Genomic DNA, 19,733 nt, shown 5'->3' with positions numbered 1-19,733 from the left:
AGTAATTTTTTATATGAATTTGTCTTCACTGAGGTAAGCCACCTCAAACCTTATTTATTTTATTGATTTTAAGTTATGTAATTATCCTTTGGGCATAATTTTCCTATTACTACACTATACTAACTGTGTGGTGTACTATAAGCTACATACCACACCAAAAACAACCACAACAAAAAACAACAGTTGGTGAATTGCAAGGAGCAGAACACCTATGAAAGCAGCTGCATATCACTGGATATTATAGAACAGTAACAGAAAGCTATATATCTGTTCCTCAATCAGCAGCACAGCTCTCTCTACACTGACTATGATTGCTGTCAAATCCTTTTATGGGGGGGAGGGGTTACACAGATAACATTACTTTTGGAAAAAGGGGTAAAGGATTGATACCTATATGGGCAATAAAGAGTAAGGAAACAAGTCTTTACTGAGAGAGGAACTTCAGCCTACACAAACATACTGTCATTAAGTTACATTAGTTATGTTAATTAAAATAGATAGGTAATATAATCTCTTACCCACCCTTTTTTAAAAGAACAGGCAAATGTTTGATTTCATGAGGGCAGCCATCTTTTTGGTTGAAAGGAGGTGACAGGGAGCATGATACACAGTTCCAACTGTCTTGTGTGCTGATCACCCCTCCCAGTTGCTAGGCAACGTGAATAACAACATAGGAAATCCCATCATGCTTTGCACAGCATCAGGGAAAAAAAGCCTGGGCAGTTTTCTTTGATGGGTGGAGCTTAGCTAAAAATGCAGCTAAAAATGATGCTTTGGTAAGAAAAACAAAGTTCTGATGCTGTGAAACTGTTAAAGAAACACCAAGCCTTTTCAGTTCTGCTGAGTAGATTTTTAATCCGGAGGTTCACTTGAATGTTATGCTGGACTATAATTTCCCAAACTGTGCTACACAGAAATTACTGTTATTATTTTGGTGTTTGGTAGGTGGTCACTGCTGCAGATATGGTGAAAATGTATATAGATTTATGTACTAAACTTGAGTAAACGTTTATTGTAGTGCATGGCTGCCACTGGGGATTGAGGGGTTTCAACGTGTACTGTTCTGCTCACTTGGATTTGTTCAAAATTACAGAGCTATGGGGAACAAGACCCTGCATGGACTGCAATTATTATTATTATTATTATTTAGTATTTATATATAGCGCCGACATATTACGCAGCGCTGTACAGAGTATATATATATTGTCTTCTCACTAACTGTCCCTCAAAGGAGCTCACAATCTAATCCCTACCATTGCCATATGTCTATATTATGTAGTGTAAGTACTGTAGTCTAGGGCCAATTTAGGGGGAGTCAATTAACTTATCCGTATGTTTTTGGAATGTGGGAGGAAACCGGAGTGCCCGGAGGAAACCCACGCAGACACGGAGAGAACATACAAACTCTTTGCAGATAGTGCCCTGGCTGGGTTTTGAACCAGGGACCCAGCACTGCAAGGCGAGAGTGCTAACCACTACGCCACCGTGCTGCCCAATACTGAGGAATTAAGGTAAGTGTGGGAGAAGGCTGTGTATGCATTTTGTGAGCATGTATGTGTGAAAGCATTACTTGTGTATTGTACTTATACATGTATGTATTGTATGAACATTGAGAAAGGCTAATTCCTTTTTACCTGTTGCTCTGATACTCCGTGACTGTCTGTCGGTGCTTACCATCCAATATAGGAACTTTAAAACCACTACTGCCAATATAGGAACTTTAAACCACTGCTGCTAATATAGGAACTTTAAACCACTGCTGCTAATATAGGAACTTTAAAAATACTGATATCTGCATGCTTCTCCAACCTTGGCGATGCAGTCACATGGGAGGAGGGAGGAAAAGGGCTAAGAAGAGTATTTGAATGTATCTCTATGTACAGGTGAAACCCAAAAAATTTGAATATTGTGCAAAAGTCCATTTATTTCAGTAATTCAACTTAAAAGGTGAAACTAATATATGAAATAGTAAGGAACCCTTTGCAAATGTTTTGGATTAATTATAGAGAAGAATGGCATGGTTGGACACCCATAGGGAACTGTGATATTTGTACACTACGTACATTCCATTTACTTCAGACAGAAAGATACTGACCTTGTATATAAGTCACTTATACACATTAAAAGTTATGCCTTATACAACTTTGCAACTGAAACCCTTGTTTGCTTTTTTGCTTGTTTTGTACATCAAAACTGTAGCATGTTTTCACAAATATTTGGGCACCACTGTTTTTGGTGTAGACTAAATTTTGTGAACTTTGGTTGCTCATCCCTAACAATAAAACCTGTTAAATCTGTTTTTAGTAAAAACTAGAAAACGCTAATAAAGGGATATGACCACAATGTAGTCAGCCTGGTGTCTCATCCTACTACTAGGGTATCTACAGCACAAAAAGTTGTTTCAAGACTTATATAGTACATAATAAATTAGTTTCCTATGACACACTGAGCAGAGTTAATCAATGACAAATCCACATAAACAGAGAGAGCAGAATGTTGGAATGTTGCAGTGCTGAGAAGATGAGTTGACAGATGGATCACACCTGGTTTTTCACCTTTGCCTTTGTGCTGCTACATGTCATTGGTAAGATATGGAATGAATAGCAGGGAGAGAAATCAATACAGGAGATTATAGTAAGGATTCAGCAAACAGACAAAGTGGAAGTATTCTAAAGAAAGCAGTGGTGGGCCGAAATTTCGCATATGCAAAATTTTGCATCGAAATTCATATCTAGGCATCATAATTGTAATTCGAAATTTCAGGGGAAAATGTAATTAATTTCGTATGTAATAGTAATGTTTCATAATTTCACATAAAATTTTGCTTAATTTTCGTGCAATTACGTGAAATTTTCTGCCGACTTTGGCGGTTAATAGCAAAGCCCCCATGCATGCTATTGCTATCAACATTGCAACATATGTTAAGGAGAATACTGGGTACAAGTCAGATCATGTGAAAATGTATTTTGTTGTATTTGGGTGTAGTTTTCCTTTTTAGCCACACAATGGTGCTACACTAAGTTCTGTGTTCTAAAAATAGAAGACGGAAGTGTTACAGGTGTTGTTCACAGTTGGGTGCTTTCTGAATCAGAGCCACCAGAGGCTGTAATTAATCAGAGGCATGGGGATTGGATTTGAGAACAGCGGTTTCTCATTACCAGATCACGTAGGGACAGTACTGCAGCAAATGCGAATTGAGAGACGCGACAATCGTGAGCGGCGGTGGCGAGTAAACAGAGACGCTTATCTACGTCCCTGTGGGACGTAGATAAGCGTGGCAAGAAAAATACCAAAAAGTAGGTGAAAAAGTCTGAGTATTCTCTTGTTTGCTGGTGGCTTAAAGGCAATTTTATTGATAAGATGTAAAATGCCACCTAGGGGAAAAATTTGGAGAAAACGTGAATTGGATTGGGCCCAATGTCTGTTGACTAATACCAGAAGAGTGAAGATTGAAAACAAAAAATGAAAAACTAAAAAAATGTATATGTACTTTAATTTATTTTTCCTTTGTTTCCATGCAGGGGTTCCTGCTCCAAAGCCAATAAGCAGCACACTAGGAGGAACTGTTTCTTTTTACGAATCAATCCCAAGTTTCCCCAGTGTTGGAATTACTTGGACATTTAATAATTACACAGTCTGCATAGTCTCCCAGCTTCTTCCAAGTGAAAGTCCTCACTGTGTTGGCCAGTATGTTGGAAGATGTCTGCTTTTTGTAAATGGAACTCTTAGACTGAACAATCTGACATTTGCAGATGATGGAACCTATACTATGGCTACACAAGATGAAGACTATTCTATTTTACAGGTGGCTGAATATAGGCTCAAAGTCTACAGTAAGGAATAACTTTATAACGCACCTTGAACCTACCGTATATACTCGCATATAAGCCGACCCGCATATAAGCCGACCCCCCAACATTTACCTGAAAAAACAGGGGAAAATGATTGACCCCCATATAAGCCGGGGGTAGGAAATGCTGGCCGCCTTATTCCCCTAGTGTGTCCCAGTATAGCTAGTAAAGTGCCCAGTATGGGTAGGTAGTGCCCCAGTATAGCTAGTATAGTGCCCAGTATAGCTAGTATAGTGCTCAGTTTAGTTAGTGTAGTGCTCAGTATAGCTAGTATAGTGCCCCAGTTTAGCTAGTATAGTGCTCAGTATAGCTAGTATAGTGCTCAGTATAGCTAGTATAGTGCCCCAGTTTAGCTAGTATAGTGCTCAGTATAGCTAGTATAGTGCTCAGTATAGCTAGTATAGTGCTTAGTATAGCTAGTATAGTGCCCCAGTTTAGCTAGTATAGTGCTCAGTATAGCTAGTATAGTGCCCCAGTTCAGCTAGTATAGTGCTCAGTATAGTTAGTATAGTGCCCCAGTTTAGCTAGTATAGTGCTCAGTATAGTTAGTATAGTGCCCCAGTTTAGCTAGTATAGTGCTCAGTATAGCTAGTATAGTGCCCCAGTTTAGCTAGTATAGTGCTCAGTATAGCTAGTATAGTGCTCAGTATAGCTAGTATAGTGCCCCAGTTTAGCTAGTATAGTGCTCAGTATAGCTAGTATAGTGCCCCAGTTTAGCTAGTATAGTGCTCAGTATAGCTAGTAAAGAGCTCAGTATAGCTAGTATAGTGCTCAGTATAGCTAGTATAGTGCCCAGTATAGCTAGTATAATGCCCCAGTTTAGCTAGTATAGTGCTCAGTATAGTTAGTATAGTGCTCAGTATTGCTAGTATAGTGCCCCAGTTTAGCTAGTATAGTGCTCAGTATAGCTAGTATAGTGCCCAGTGTAGTGCCCTGCCCCGCACGCTCCCTCCCTCCCTCCCTCCCTCCGCGGCCGCTGCTGCTGCTATTACCTGCTTTAGGCAGCGGCCGCTTCCTAATCCGGGTTCCCCTCTTCATCCTGCGGAGTCCGTAACTGTATCACAGCAGCGCGCCCGGCGCTGCTGCTGTGACGATGCAGGGGCCAGGAAAGAGCGGTTCCCCTGGTAACGGCGATGCGCCGTTACCAGGGGAACCACTCTTTCCTGCCCCCTGCATCGTCACAGCAGCAGCGCCGGGTGCGCTGCTGTGATACAGTTACGGACTCCGCAGGATGAAGAGGGGAACCCGGATTAGGAAGCGGCCGCTGAAGCAGGTAATTTAGCAGCAGCGGCGGCTGCGGAGGGAGGGAGGGGGCCGGCGGGCGGGGGGCGCAGACCACCACCCACGACTCGCATACAAGCCGACCCCCCAACTTTTGGCCCCCTTTTTGGGGGTCAAAAATTCGGCTTGTATGCGAGTATATACGGTAACTAAGCAAAATATGCATAACACATAAAGAAATGAAGAATAATACTTTTGTTTGGTTTGCTGCTGTCAAACAGGTTAAAATATGTGGGATTCAGAAGGCATAGATTCGAAATACCATTAAAGTCAATTAGATTTATTTATTTTCTTAGGTGTAAGGAAACTTGAAAGTTCAGCTATGGCCCCTCTATTAAGACTTTCTCAAAACCGTTTTCACCCAACATCTCCTTCATAGTGATGCTTGTAATGGTCAATTATGATTACGCAAAATGTGTAATTATTCGCAATTATACACTGCATAATTTAGATTATGTTATGTATAGTATACTACATTTGTGAATCATAATTATGCCTGCAATTGCGCAATTTGCATTTAATGCCTCAAAAATATTTGCATGAGTTCACCAGTGTACTTTGCATATGGGGCTATTAGTTAAATATTCATTGCAAAAAATGCATTCATAAGCGAAAAAAAAATTGCGTTCATCAGCCAGTACATTGCACACGTGCAGCTATTATTTAAATTTTCAATACGAAAACTGCATTTGCATGCATAAAACCGGTCACGTCCAAAATGACACATAAATTATGCTAACATTAGTAATTACGGTTAGCAATTATGTTGTCATACAACTTTTTTTGTGCATAATCCACAAATTTAGCATTACGATTATGATGCGTAATTGCAAACTACGATGCGTAATTACGTATAGGCATAATTTTTGCCCACCACTACTCCTTGAGTCCTTAAATAGGTGGACAAAGACCACCCTGTAGTGGGCTGGAAATTACTTTTACATAATCCTCCTTGATGAGAGGTAACATTACATTACTACACTGCCATTATCTAGGATCCTATATCCTGGGGGAATGGAGATTGCACGTCATCTGCAACCACAATTCCCCTAGTAGGGGGTTTGTATTTGTTTTAGCTGGTTTTTTGTCCTCGTATTTAAGGGTTGGAGGAGATGTGGGGTAAATCAGTTTTGAGAAAGCCCTAATAGAAAGGCAAAATGGATGCCGACCTTCTCCGTGCTTTGGCAGTTCCACCTCTACTATGGCTGTATCATGAGAAATTGCTGTGAAACCTTTTTGTGGAATAGCACTATTCTAAATTTCACCCAAAATACTGTATTAGTTGTGATATATAGGTATCATTTAGTGCTTTTGGCACATGTAGCAAATGTCCACAAAGGTCACATTCATGGCAAACAGCGATATCACATTGCATTGAGTCATTCTTCTGGAAATTTAGCTGATAGCCTTACTGAGTAAAGGTGTCTGGCCACCAGATGGACCATCAGATAGATCCCTCTCTAATCAAATCTGATCAGAGAAGAATCTAATGGCTGGGCACACACTGCACGCAGATTTTGAGTCGATTTCTGCCACTAGAGAGCCAGCAGCATACACAAACTTTGGTTCGTCACATGACAGGAAGAGGAACAGGACACACGGATGAGGAGACCCACCAGAAGAACTTAAATAGACTCTGAAGTCTCATAAAATTCAGGTTTTTTATTTTAAAATCTCTTTCATTGCCCTAACTTAAACACTGCATCCCGGCGGGCTGAACACTTACTAAATCACCCCAAACTCCCCAGCAAAAATCCACAACTTTCTTGGTCATAGATTTTGCTGCTGGAGGAGGCAGAGCTTTCAGCTGCAGCTCTGCCTCCATGCGCATCAATCCACGTGTATCTCCACCTCTCCCCCCCACTCTCAGTGAAAGAAGACTAAGAGGGGTGGGCAGAGGCGGCGATCCGCACTGATGGATGCGTGTAGAGGCAGAGCTGCAGCCAAAAGCTCTGCCTCTTCACGGAAGCGCTCCCCGCAATGTGCCCTGGGAGTTTGGGGGATTTAGTTGGTGTGCAGCCATGGGGATGCGGCGTTTTAGTTAGGGCATTGATGTTAAAGAGATTTATAAAATAAAAACCTGAATTTTATGAGACTTCAGAGTCTCTTTAAATCACTGAACCAGGGTGAAAATGCGAAAACGGACAGGTGGGAATACTGCCACTGCTTTGCTAGCGATGCGCTCCTTACCCACCAGCAATCAAGCAAAATTTTCAATCTGGTCCGATCGACTTTGGATAGAAATCGATTGGGTATTGTTTGTGTTACCGATTTCACAGCAGATTCCATCAGTGATCAAATCTGCTTTATAGCAGTGGTAAAATAGGGTGAACTTGCCCAATGAAGGTGGCATCTGTGCAATTCACTTGGTACACAGGACTCGTCAGGACTACAGTGTTGGCAAATCAAGCATCTTATCCACTCCCACATGAGCAGGTAATACAACCCATCACAAATGTAAGAGACAAGTAGCAGTACAATTCTGCTCCTAATATTGTACTGTTTTCAACAAATTTCAGAGACTTTGTGCATAGTTTAGCTATTTATCTGCATGGCTTTGAGTATTTGATGTTCAAGTGAACTTTCTGTACATTGATACATTCCTTTTCTATTAAACAATTTGCCATCCTTTAATTAATACATTATATTTCTATCTGTATAGATACCCAGCATGATTTTCGTTTCACACTGAAATCTGATGTGTTTTCAAAGTGGTACTTTAATTTATTTTTTGTTTTTCAGCAGTGCACTTTAAGTTTACTAGCAGTGTTGCCTGCAAATTTGAGTCATTTTTGCACTGAAAAAAAGGCTATTTTTTACCATGAGAAACTATTTGCGAAAATACAAAGTATTTTTGCAATATGCTTAAAATTCATGGAAAGGAGAAAAATCTATAGTTTGACCCCGTAAATTTGCAAAAAATGTAAAAATAATGTTTATTTTTTGCCTTAAAATTCCAGGAAACTGATAAATGTTACAAACTTATAACGATGGCATTTTTTCTCAAAAGTCAAATTTAACTTTGTTTTTGTGACAATTATTGCGAAAAGAATATCAGCATTTTCGTCATCATTGTTCACTAGTACTATTCTTCACACTGTTTTTCCTGTAGGTGCTGAATCACTTTATAAGGTCCAAAATGGAATCCTTGGAGGATATGTCTACTTTTACGAGACTGTCTCAGCAGAAGACAATCCAGCAGTAACATGGAGCTTTAGAAATGCCATAATTGCACAGCGCTTTCCTGGTGGCACTCCTCGATGTATTGGTCCGTACGCAGGGAGATGTTCTCTGTTTGTAAATGGCACTCTGAGACTGGACAATCTGACTTCTGAGGATAATGGGACTTACACATTTACTGAACAGCTTGAAGACTCTACAGTTGTAAAGAAAGTTATATATGAGTTAAGGGTGTATTGTAAGTACAAACTCTTTATAACCATATCATAATTGTTACAACCTCTTTCAGAGATGAAAGGTTACTTTTTATCTGAGACATTTTCTTGAAATTACTGGAAATATATGTGGCATTTAGAATTTTAGCTAACTTTGATAGTTGTCCTTTAAGCTAAGTACACAGGTTTGATAAAACTCAAACGAGGTGGCTATTATGGACATTCTTGACAGATAATCTAGTGTGAGTATTGCACTTCTGTGGTGTTTCCTAAAGATCCTTAGCAACAATGATACCCAACTAACTCAAGAATAGGCGTTACATTTTTAGGAATGCTCTGTGGATAGTGATGTGACTGCGCACTCCTTAGTAATTACTTCCAATTCGATGTGCCTGGCCAGTGATCCAGCAGCACTCTGGATCATTCAGCAAATTAGGAAAAGATGAAGCCGGCACCAAACGTTTCAAGGCTGCACGCCTCTTTATCAAGCTTAGCTAGAAGTTACAAACATATGACACACAAACTGACATTTATACCAAACATGGTTAACAGCAGCCAATCAATTCAAATCACTAACCACCAATCATAATGATCCTGCTCTGTCGGACCTGATGGGGAACTTACATATGGCTGCTCTGATAGGCACACTAGCTGAACCTTCCCATCTGTTCAGCCCCTCCTGGCCGCACGACCCATGACCTCCTTGGTCCGCCCATCGTCACCACGACTCCACCCACCCGCACTAGGCGGACCTGATGGAAGTACTGTGTGACATCACGCCAGGGGCGGCGCCAAAGCGTGTGTCCGGGTGTAGTCCTACTGGATTTTAAAACTGGGGACACTGGAACCAGGGGGGTTGAATAAATGCCTGGAGGAAATGAGCCATCTACAGCCAGTAGTACTCTAATAAGACTGGGATAACAATTAAATTAATGATTGGGAGAACAGGAATCTGTGAATGTATTATCATCTTATATGTTATGGATGTGTTTGCAGCCTATGGGTGCTGTGCTGTGTGAAAAATTTCCAACATTATTTTGGGATGTACTTTGTACATTGACTCTCTTTGGGTTTCTTGTGGACTGCTTTTTACTGTATACACTGAGGATAACCTATGTGGTGTGAGGGTTCTGTTATTCTCCAAATCTTCCTTCTGACCTAGCACAATGGACGTCTTTCTTACTGTAGTCTATGTACAATGTATATATTTAGGCCTTCGCCCCCTCTTTTAGAACATTAAGGTATATGGACCCTTCCTTTAGGTCCAATACGGTAATTTTACCCTCCCCACACAGAGCTGATTGGCTGCAGTGTGTTATATAATGAATTGTGCTAAATGTATTTAGGTCAATGACTTGAGAAAACAGAGGCTGCTCCTCTGCGAAACGCGTTGTCTTTTAATAAATGTTATACCCTTGTGACCCCCTCCTCTTTTTATATAACCCTTAGTTATAGTTTTAGTAGTGGTCCCTCTCCTCCATCCCACTCATGCGGACTTATTGACGCCTCAGTTACGTACAGGAAATTGCGTATGTCCCTCTCCCCATGCGGAGATACAGACGCATATGCCACGCAACTCCAGTGCGGCTGGGTGCCAACGTCCTGTTCTCCGCAGTTACGCTTGTGCAGAGCGCCAGGAGGAGTGACGTCACTTCCACTACGCCAGAGCGGAGAGCCCGGTCCCCGGCTAGGCAAAGAGGGACGCATGCTTATCGGGGCTGTGTACGCTGTACTAGCCACAAAAGATAAAGGTGAGACCCATCCTGCTGAAACCTTTCCTTGAAGTTACTGGGAGTCTCAGAGCACCCCTTCTTTTTGTTTATTATGATTGGTGGTTAGTGATTTGAATTGATTGGCTGCTGTTAACCATGTTTGGTATAAATGTCAGTTTGCGTGGCATATGTTTGTAACTTCCAGCTAAGCTTGATAAAGAGGCATGCAGCCTTGAAACGTTTGGTGCCGGCTTCATCTTTTCCTAATAAGGAATGCTCTGTGGAAATACCACATTGCTCATTAATTTCAGCCCAATCACAGAACTCGGAAGCATTGGACCAATTAGAGAATACAGAGTCACCTCGGAAGTATTTAGTCAATCAGAGAATGCAAATAAATGACCAAAAAAAGACTGCTCAGAAATCGAATTGTTACTCGGCATTGGTAGAAATCGGAATTTCCGCAGAATCGGAAATTTGGATTTCTGACCATTCCTATTCAATTTATGAAAATAAATATTTGTCTGTGAGCAATTATTTTTAAAAAAGGGCCAGACCAATCCTATGAGAGTTTGGTGTCTCCGAATTGTACAATACATAAATTATGGGGACCTGTAGTAAGTAGACCACATGGTTGTTCACGTGCTTGCTGCCTTTTTAACTTCCCTATGTTCCTCCTTTCTACCAGACTCAATAAAGGTTTGTATGGGATGAATGCAGTAGAGAAAAAATAGTAGTAGAGGAAAACCAGTGGGTATTGAGCCTTGAAGAACATGAGAGAAAGGTTGTCATCAAAAGATGGAAATTTCTAAATGGGCTCAGTGTATAGGGCCTCGGACAATTTCCTTGGATACTAGTTGACAGATAAAAACATTTTCTGCACCATTGTGACATGCTAATTTAGGAGCTGATTCCAAGTACAATAAAGGAACAATCTATAAATCATGGATATTGTCAAATGTGCAACTTTCATTGGAAAATATTTTATATGTGGTTAAGATTTAAGGCAGTGTTTAAAATACATTCATGTTATAAAACAATCATGATTGCTATCTTATCTATAGCTGTAATGAATACCGGTTTGTTCTGGTTTCTGTGGTTTGAAGCCTTAATGTTTACAAAGTTCTGCTGCTTATGTTTTTTTTTTTTTTTAGTCTACATGATTTATAGTTATAATAATCTAACTAGCTTCAAGTCTGTGGACCTTTATTACACCAGTAGTTACATAGTTACATAGTTATTTTGGTTGAAAAAAGACATATGTCCATCGAGTTCAACCAGTATAAAGTACAACTCCAGCCTGCTCCCTCACATATCCCTGTTAATCCAGAGGAAGGTGAAAAAACCCTTACAAGGCATGGTCCAATTAGCCCCAAAAGGGAAAAATTCCTTCCCGACTTCAGATGGCAATCAGATAAAATCCCTGGATCAACATAATTAGGCAGTAGACTAATAAAATTAAAGTTACGTAGTTATGTAGTTACATAGTTCATAGTATAGTTATGTATAATTGTCTTTACGTCCTATTTTCAGCTACTCTGAGGCTCCTGTCTTAAAGTGGAGCTTTTAGCCATACTATCTCAGGAAAAAAAACACATATAGAAGTAGGTAAATACTTGCTCTACTTACATAACATGTGTATTGCACTTTCCACATTTTGATTTTAGTGATTTATCTATAGTAAAAAAGAGAAAATCCTTCTTAGGATTCTCCATCTTTACTCTGTCTATCATGAAGCCAATCCTGGCATAATTTCCTCCCTTAAGCCTAGTACACACTTTCAATTATAATTGGCCTATCACTGACCAATTTTACTACCTCCATGTAGTATGAGGGCTTACCTACACAATCTGCTCATAGTATTGAATATCTGTTAACCCTCGTACTATATGGAGGTGGTAAAATTGGTCAGTGATTGGCCAATCATAATTGAAAGTGTGTACCAGGGTTAACTCTATCTGTGTTTGCACTGGCCACTGCCCTCTGAGTTTTCAGACACTCCCACTCAGTTCTGCAATAGAAAGTGCATTGTCATTATGTGACTCTGCAGCTTCTCAGTCAGAGAGGAACAGAGGTGTGGGAGGGAAAGAGGCTGCAGCCAATCAGGCTGCATTAGTTCAGTCTGAGGGGAAGTAAAGAAGAAAAAAAGAAAACCCAGCAACCTGCAACTTCCTTTGTGCAGCAGATGTACTAAATATGAGCCAGGAAAACCAGGAAATGATCTTTTATGGACAAGAAAAGTAAGAGTGATTTTTAACTTTTGGATTGCCTGGTTAGCATCCTTATTACTTGTTTGCTAGATAAAAATAAAGAATTGATTTTTGATTTTATGCTTGACAGTTACGCTTTAAGGCTCATATCCACTAAACGATTTTCCGTGAACAATTTTGCGTGACCAACAATTTATTTTCAATATTGCGCAACATAGTTCAATGCAAATTCATTAAACGAGGTTCAGTGACATATGTCACCTGTCTCAATCGTTCATTTTTGAACAACTGACATGTCCAATTAAGTCATTGAGGAATTAAGTCATTGAGGATTATATTAATCCTTACTGACTTGCGCGGGTTTTGCTGCAATCATGTAAATGATCATTTGTTTCCGCCTCTGTAATCAACGCCTGCAGATTCGGCCAGATGGATCGGGAAAACAATCGCTCAGAGTTGGTGATCCCCGTTCCATCAGGCCGTATCTGCCAGCAGGTGTTTAGCTTTAGATCGTAAATCCACCTCTGATCACCTTGTCACTGGTCTCTATGTGCCTCCATACTGCTATGCTGGCAAACAAAAAATCACTACTGTATTTACAATTCATGTCATGATGGTGAAAACATTTTCCATAATACCGTCTAATTCTAGCCTATCTACCTCTGTTAAAGCACCCATATGCAGCAACCAAGTGGCAACCAGTCAACAGTAACTTATAGATTCTATTTAGGATAATATTATATCCAATGCTGGATTTGTACTTTTTGCATTGCTAGGCCATCTTGTTGCTTCATTGTCATGTGCAACAGGCAGCACTCATCCCCCCCCCAACCTGTACATGTAACATCCATGTACAGCGGCTGCTCTTTTTCATGCACAGCTGCTATGGGCAGTAGCTCCTTATATTCAGCAACCCCTCCTCCATGCCTAGCCGACCCCTTAGGCTGCTTCCTGAGATCTAACCCTGACTTTTTCTCGTATTTGGTATATTTGGATATCAGCACTCAGGACAGGCAAGATTTGCATTTTCTGTTTCTCATTGCTTTTAAAGTGAACCGAGCATCATTTTTAACACCCAGGGCAGCTCTATAGCAAATTAAAAATGCATTCTAAATATGTGGTTTATTATTAAAAAAAACTTTCAATTTACCTCATTTTTTTACATCTAAGGGTTAAAATAGCCACTTTGTCCGTCCGCAAAGGACCTGTGGTCGCTGAGCAGGAGGTTGTGGAACACAGATAAGAAATCACCTCATTAGACTTAATTGCCCACAAACAAACCCCCATTGTACTTCAAACAGAAAACATCAGTTACAGTTGAAGAATGTCACACCTAGCCTGGCTAATAGCAGTTGTAAAATAGCAGGGGTTGAGCTTCTGAACAATGGCAGCCCTTGCAGCTATTTGAAGCCAGGAGCTGCTTAGTTCACTTTTAGGGTATTTTTCCTGGTACTTCAAAGAATTGATTTAATAAAATATTTCATTTTTTTAAATTATTATTATCCACATTCATAGAGGATATTTTCTATTATAACTACTAGGTGATGACCTAGGAGGTCCCCTCGGCGGTCAGCCTCCTTAACTCCCTCCACATACTCCCATCAATGCAAGCCCCGACGAGCTGCGGGGCGGTATAGTGCAATGCAATGTATGGTGGAAGGCAACAAAATGTAATGCTAACTCATGCCAACCGATGTTCCTTACGGCTCGCTGCTATCTATGTCTCACTCTCTATCTATGTCTCTATCTTCTCTCTGAGCCTGATGTATGTATTGTGCCAACAACGATTCCGGGCATGACCCAGTCATGCTTGGCGAAATAAAGTTTTCTGATTCTCTGATTCTGATGACCTGGCTTTGCCCAGGTATGTATTTGGCTGCTATTGTCTCTGCCCACTTTTTCTAACCCTAACACTCAAATACTCAATGACCAAGTTTGTGAGCTTTGGGGTCCTTGGCATCAATAATTTGTATTTTCCCAGTGAAATGAAACAAATCTGATTGACTATTTGTGGCTCTGCCCCCTTTTCTAAATTTGAACCCCAGTGGCCCAATGACCAACTGTACCAGGTTTGAGGCTTGTGCCATTAACAGTGCAAGAATGGCAGCAATTAAATATTCCCCTTGAATATCATCAGGTGAATTTTGATTGCCTTTTTTAGGCTCCACCCACTTTTTAATATTAATCCCAGTCACCCAGTAACCAACTGTGCAAAGTTTGAGAACCCTGCCATTAACAGTGAAGAAGGTCTGCAGTTTATGTTTTCCCAGGGTAATCTATTTTTTTACTCCACCCACTTTTTGTAACCTTGACACGTTTGTGAGCTTTCAGGTTCCTGGCATCAAAATTGTGTGAATGGTAGCAGTTTATCCATCAAAGAAATCTGATTGGCTATTTGTGGCTCCTACCCATTTAGTGAATTTGAACCCCAGTCACTTAAAGAGGCACTTAAGTGAAAAAAAAAAGAGTTCTACTCACCTGGGGCTTTCCTCAGCCCCCTGCAGCTGATCGGTGCCCTCGACGTGTCTCTGCGATCCTCCTGGTCCTGCCGGCGACCACCTCTGGTTTTGCTGTCAGGACCCTACAGGCTGGGAAGGCGAGTGATTCTTCGTGTTCCCAGCCACAATAGTGCCCTCTATGTTGCTATAGCAGCTCTCTATGCTGCTATAGCAACATAGAGGGAGCTATTGTTGCTGGGAACACGAAGAATCACTCGCGTTCCCAGCCTGTCGGGTCCTGACGGCGAAACCAGAAGTGGTCGCCGGCGGGACCAGGAGGATCGCAGAGACCCGTCGAGGGCACCGATCAGCTGCAGGGGGCTGAGGAAAGCCCCAGGTGAGTAGAACTCTTTTTTTTTCACTTAAGGTTCACTTTAATGACTGACTGTAGCAGGTTTGAGGCCTCTGCCATTAACAGTATAATAATAGTAGTAATGTAAATATTCCCCTTGAAAACCAACAGGTGAATTTTGAATTTGCTCCATCCACTTTCCTGAATCTTATTCTCATTCACCCAGTGACCAAGTGTGCCAAGTTTGAAAACCCTGCAATTAACAGTGTAAGAATGGCTGCAATTTACATTTTCCCATTTAAAATGAATGGCTGAAATTTGATTGGCTGTTTTATGCTCCGCCCACTTTTCCTGGATTTGTAACCTCGGTCACCAAGTGACCAACTGTGCCAAGTGTGGGGACTCTGGCTTGATTACTGTGAGAATTGGCAGCCTTTTACATTTATTCCATTGACATGAATGGGTGAAATCTGATTTGCTGTTCTTAGCTCCGCCCAGGTGTGCAGGGGGGACGCGAGACCCCCAGAACATATCATCCTGAGTAGTAAGGGATCTGCATACCAAGTTTCATTCAAAGCGGTCAAGGGGTTTTCGAGTGATTGCGGCACATACATACACTCATACATACACAAATACATCCAATTATTTATATATACCGGTATATATATAAATATATGTTCACGCTCAGATATTTTGTGAGGTTTCTGCTTGATAGTCCTTATAAAAGGCATACTGTGCTTTAATTTTAAGGTATTTTTACATTTAAATTTGATTTTTGGTATCTGTACTAGGCACTTCCTTATTTCATCTCCAGTTCATGTTACTCATGTGGAGGTTAATATATTGAAAAATTCTAAAAATTCCCATTTTCCTCCCTGCTTTTTCTGTAGATGATGTACCATCTAATCAGGTGCAGCATGGAATGCTTGGGGAATCTATATTTTTTTATGAGTCGGTCTCAGCAGAAGACAATCCAGTGATAACAGGGATAACATGGAGTTTCAATAATTCCATCATAGCTCAGCGCTTTCCTGGTGGCACTCCTCGATGTGTTGGTCAGTACTCAGGGAGATGTTCGCTGTTTGTAAATGGCACTCTGAGACTGGACAATCTGACTCTTGCAGATGACGGGACTTACACTTTTATGGAACAGCTTGAAGACTCTACAATAATAAAAGAGGCTGTACATGAGCTCAGAGTCCATTGTAAGTAACAACTCAACCTTATCACCATTCTATTAATTGCAATCTATTGCCCAGATAAACACAGGGAAAAGTGAGTTTAGAGTGTTACATGAATTCCACGGAAGGTGTTATGAGAAGAGTTCATAACAACAACATTAGGCTTTATTAATGCTTTATGAAGATCTCTTAACCACTTCTCTACCGCAGGTTTTTTCCCCTTCAAAAGCTCTTTCCATTAATTTGATCATAACTTTATGGCTAATTATGACACTGTAATGATCTACAGTATATTATTTTTTGCTGGACAAACTTTGTTTGGGCAGCACTTTATGCTAAGAATTAGATTATTTTATATGCATTTGACAGGGAAGAAGAAGAAAAAAAAAAAACCAATTTCTTAGCTTTCAGCCATTGCAGTTTAAAAATAAAATGTGCTATTTTAGATAAAACAGACACATTTTATTTGCCCATTTGTCCCGGTTATTACAATGTTTAAAGAGGAACTCCACTGAAAATAATGTAATGAAAAAAGTGCTTAATTTTTACAATAATTATGTATAAATGATTTAGTCAGTGTTTGCCCATTATAAAATCTTTCCTCCCCCTGATTTACATTCTGACATTTATCACATTGTGACAGTTTTACTGCTGGCAGGTGATGTCATTGGAAAGAGATGGTGCTTGCTTTTTTGGCAGTTGTAAACAGCTGTTATTTCCCACAATGCAACAAGGCTCCCCACGGTGTGATGTAATTACCTCAGTGCTGTGAGGCGCTGGCATAATTTTCGGGAGGGGTTTCACCACAAAATCAGCCATACAGAGCCTCCTGATGAACCGTTTGAGAAAAGGAATCGATTTCTCATGTAAAAGGGGGTATCAGCTACTGAAAGGGATGAAGTTCAATTCTTGGTTACGGTTTATCTTTAAATTGTGTCCCTAGTACAGTGTATGGCAATAATATTTTACTTTGGGCTAGGGGTGAAGGAGTTAAAAAATAATGCAAATGCAATTTATTTTTCTATGGTAAGGCCTTTAGCTGCGGATCCTGCCGTACGGTTCCGGTTTCCGTTCCGCTGAATGGACAGAAAAATGCTGCAGGACCTAAACTCCTGGACCACTTCGCTCCGCGTAACGGAAACGAAAAGTTTTGCAGCACATTAGGAACCTATGAAAAATGGACGTTTGACAGCACACTGGCTGTAAAAATGGACCGTTTTCCAGGATCCAGATGGCCGGATACGTAGGCCCGATCCAGAAAAAAATGCAGATGTGAACCGGGCCTTAGTGTATAATGGTGAATTTGGAAGTAGTTTTACTTCTTGGCCACAAGATGGTGTTATACTAACTCCGTTTTCTAAAAATAGAAAACAGAACCACATGTTTACATGTGTTGTATAAACACGGACGTAGAAAAGCGTGGCAGAAGTTGCTAAGTAGTTAAACTTATGGAGTACCGTATCAGTGTTCCCCAACCCTGTCCTCAAGGTCCACCAACAGTGCATGTTTTGTGGAAATCCACAGAGGTAGCTAATCAGCTCTGCTGAGACACTAATTACCTCGCCTGTGAATGTTTGTGGTTTTCTGCAAAACATGTACTGTTGGTGGGCCTTGAGGACAGGCTTGGGGACCTAGGCCGTGAGTGATGCAGCAAAGTCTGAACTACTGGACTAGCCTTGCAAGTTACAAGTTACCTGACTTGATGACTGATAACAAAGTTGTCTGCAGAAATTGCCAGCCAGCAAGGATTATGTTGAACTTAAAGGGAACCTAAACTGAGAAGGATATGGATTTTTCCTTTTAAAATAATACCAGTTGCCTGAATCGCCTGCTGATCCTGTGTCTCTAATACTTTCAGCCACAGCCCCTGAACAAGCATGCAGATCAGGTGCTCTGACTGAAGTCAGACTGGATTAGCCCTATGCTTGTTTCAGGTGTGTGATTCAGCCACTACTGCAGCCAAAGAGATCAGCAGGGCCCGGCTGACAAGCAACTGGTATTGTTTAAAAGGAAACATCCATATCCCTCTCAGTTTAGGTTTCCTTTAAGGTGGTTATGTACTTGTACATGACATCCATTGTTGCAAAGCAAAACCAGTGATGAGAAAAAAAAGCCAATAATTTCACAAAAATAATGTAAGATTTGACTTTTGAGCAAAAATGCCATTGAAAATCATTTTGTAATAAATGTGTGATTTTTCAAAATTTTCACGAATTTTCACGCTAAAAATAAACAGACTTTTCACTTTTTGGGGAATTTTGCATTGGAAAGAAAAATTGGTTTACTTTGCCCATATTGCGAAAATACAATGTATTTTTGCAAATATTTTCTCAAGATCTAAAATGGCATTTTCGATGTGAAAAATGGCTTTGGCGAAAATTCGCAAGCAACACAGGGTTAAAAGATAGATCCCTCTCTGATCTAAATCTGATCAGAGAGGGATCTGTTTGTACCACACACAGTACATTAATTTTTAATAGATTTCAGCAAGAAGATTATTAAAAAAAAAAAAAAACCTGATCTTACTGAAGCAATACTATAGGCTGCAACACTAGGCTGGCGAGATTCTAGAGCCACTCACAATTGATCAAGTCTTTCTGCCTAGTCCAATTAATCATTTTTGGCCTAAATGTATCTAAATTATTGCACATGTTGTCTGCAGGGGAGGACTGGGACCTTTTGGCCTGGGGGGAAAACACAAACTAGAGGCCCGTGTTCATGGCAGCCCAAGCCCAAATGGCGTCACACATACGCCCCACTTGCTATATGCTGGTGGTCACATGGTGCGCCCATGCGTAAATACAGCAGAGCAACTTGCAGGACAGCGTGACAGGTAAAGTATGACTGCACAGGCACTTAGGGTTGCATAATACATTTGGAGGGACGACAGTCAGGGGTTTCCGTTTTATCCGTTGATCGTGATTATCGCATGCCGTTACCACTGCACACCTGATCAACCACATCAGCCTGAGATTTACCACCATCTCAGATTTGACCAATTTAGGCCCAAAATCAGTCAAATCGTCGATTGGGCATGCTTGTGGCAGCACCCATTGTCATCCAGTTCGACAGTAATTATCAAAACAGTTGGTTGATCGCAGAATAGACAGATGCTTGCATGGCCACCTTAATTCCCCAAGGTTGCCCCCACCCCCACACACACTTATGTCCAAAGAGGGACTGTCCCTTCAAAAGAGGGACAGTTGGGAGCTATGATCATGAGAGAGCTAACAGAGTTTTTTTTATCTATGGACACTCCAGGCAAGCCTCTGCTCTGCATCATGCTGTGTACATTTACTAGCTTGCCCACCCT

At 40.8% G+C, this 19,733-nt stretch overlaps 1 protein-coding gene across 1 annotated transcript in view; it reads left to right on the top strand.

The window, feature by feature from the left end:
* Window positions 1-2,532: 2,532 nt before the first annotated feature.
* The window catches only part of LOC137522203 (carcinoembryonic antigen-related cell adhesion molecule 6-like), a 42,886-nt gene continuing 25,685 nt past the window's right edge, over window positions 2,533-19,733 (top strand). The window contains exons 1-3 of the mRNA XM_068242235.1: window positions 2,533-2,584; window positions 8,245-8,550; window positions 16,130-16,444. Coding sequence (XP_068098336.1) covers window positions 2,533-2,584; window positions 8,245-8,550; window positions 16,130-16,444 — 673 coding nt within the window. The remainder of the gene's footprint in view (window positions 2,585-8,244; window positions 8,551-16,129; window positions 16,445-19,733) is intronic.

Source organism: Hyperolius riggenbachi, chromosome 6 (genome assembly GCF_040937935.1).
Source record: "Hyperolius riggenbachi isolate aHypRig1 chromosome 6, aHypRig1.pri, whole genome shotgun sequence".
NCBI classification, from domain to species: Eukaryota; Metazoa; Chordata; class Amphibia; order Anura; family Hyperoliidae; genus Hyperolius; species Hyperolius riggenbachi.
The sequence above is the reverse complement of the archived record's forward strand: the minus strand, read 5'-3'. Positions and strand labels throughout refer to the sequence as shown.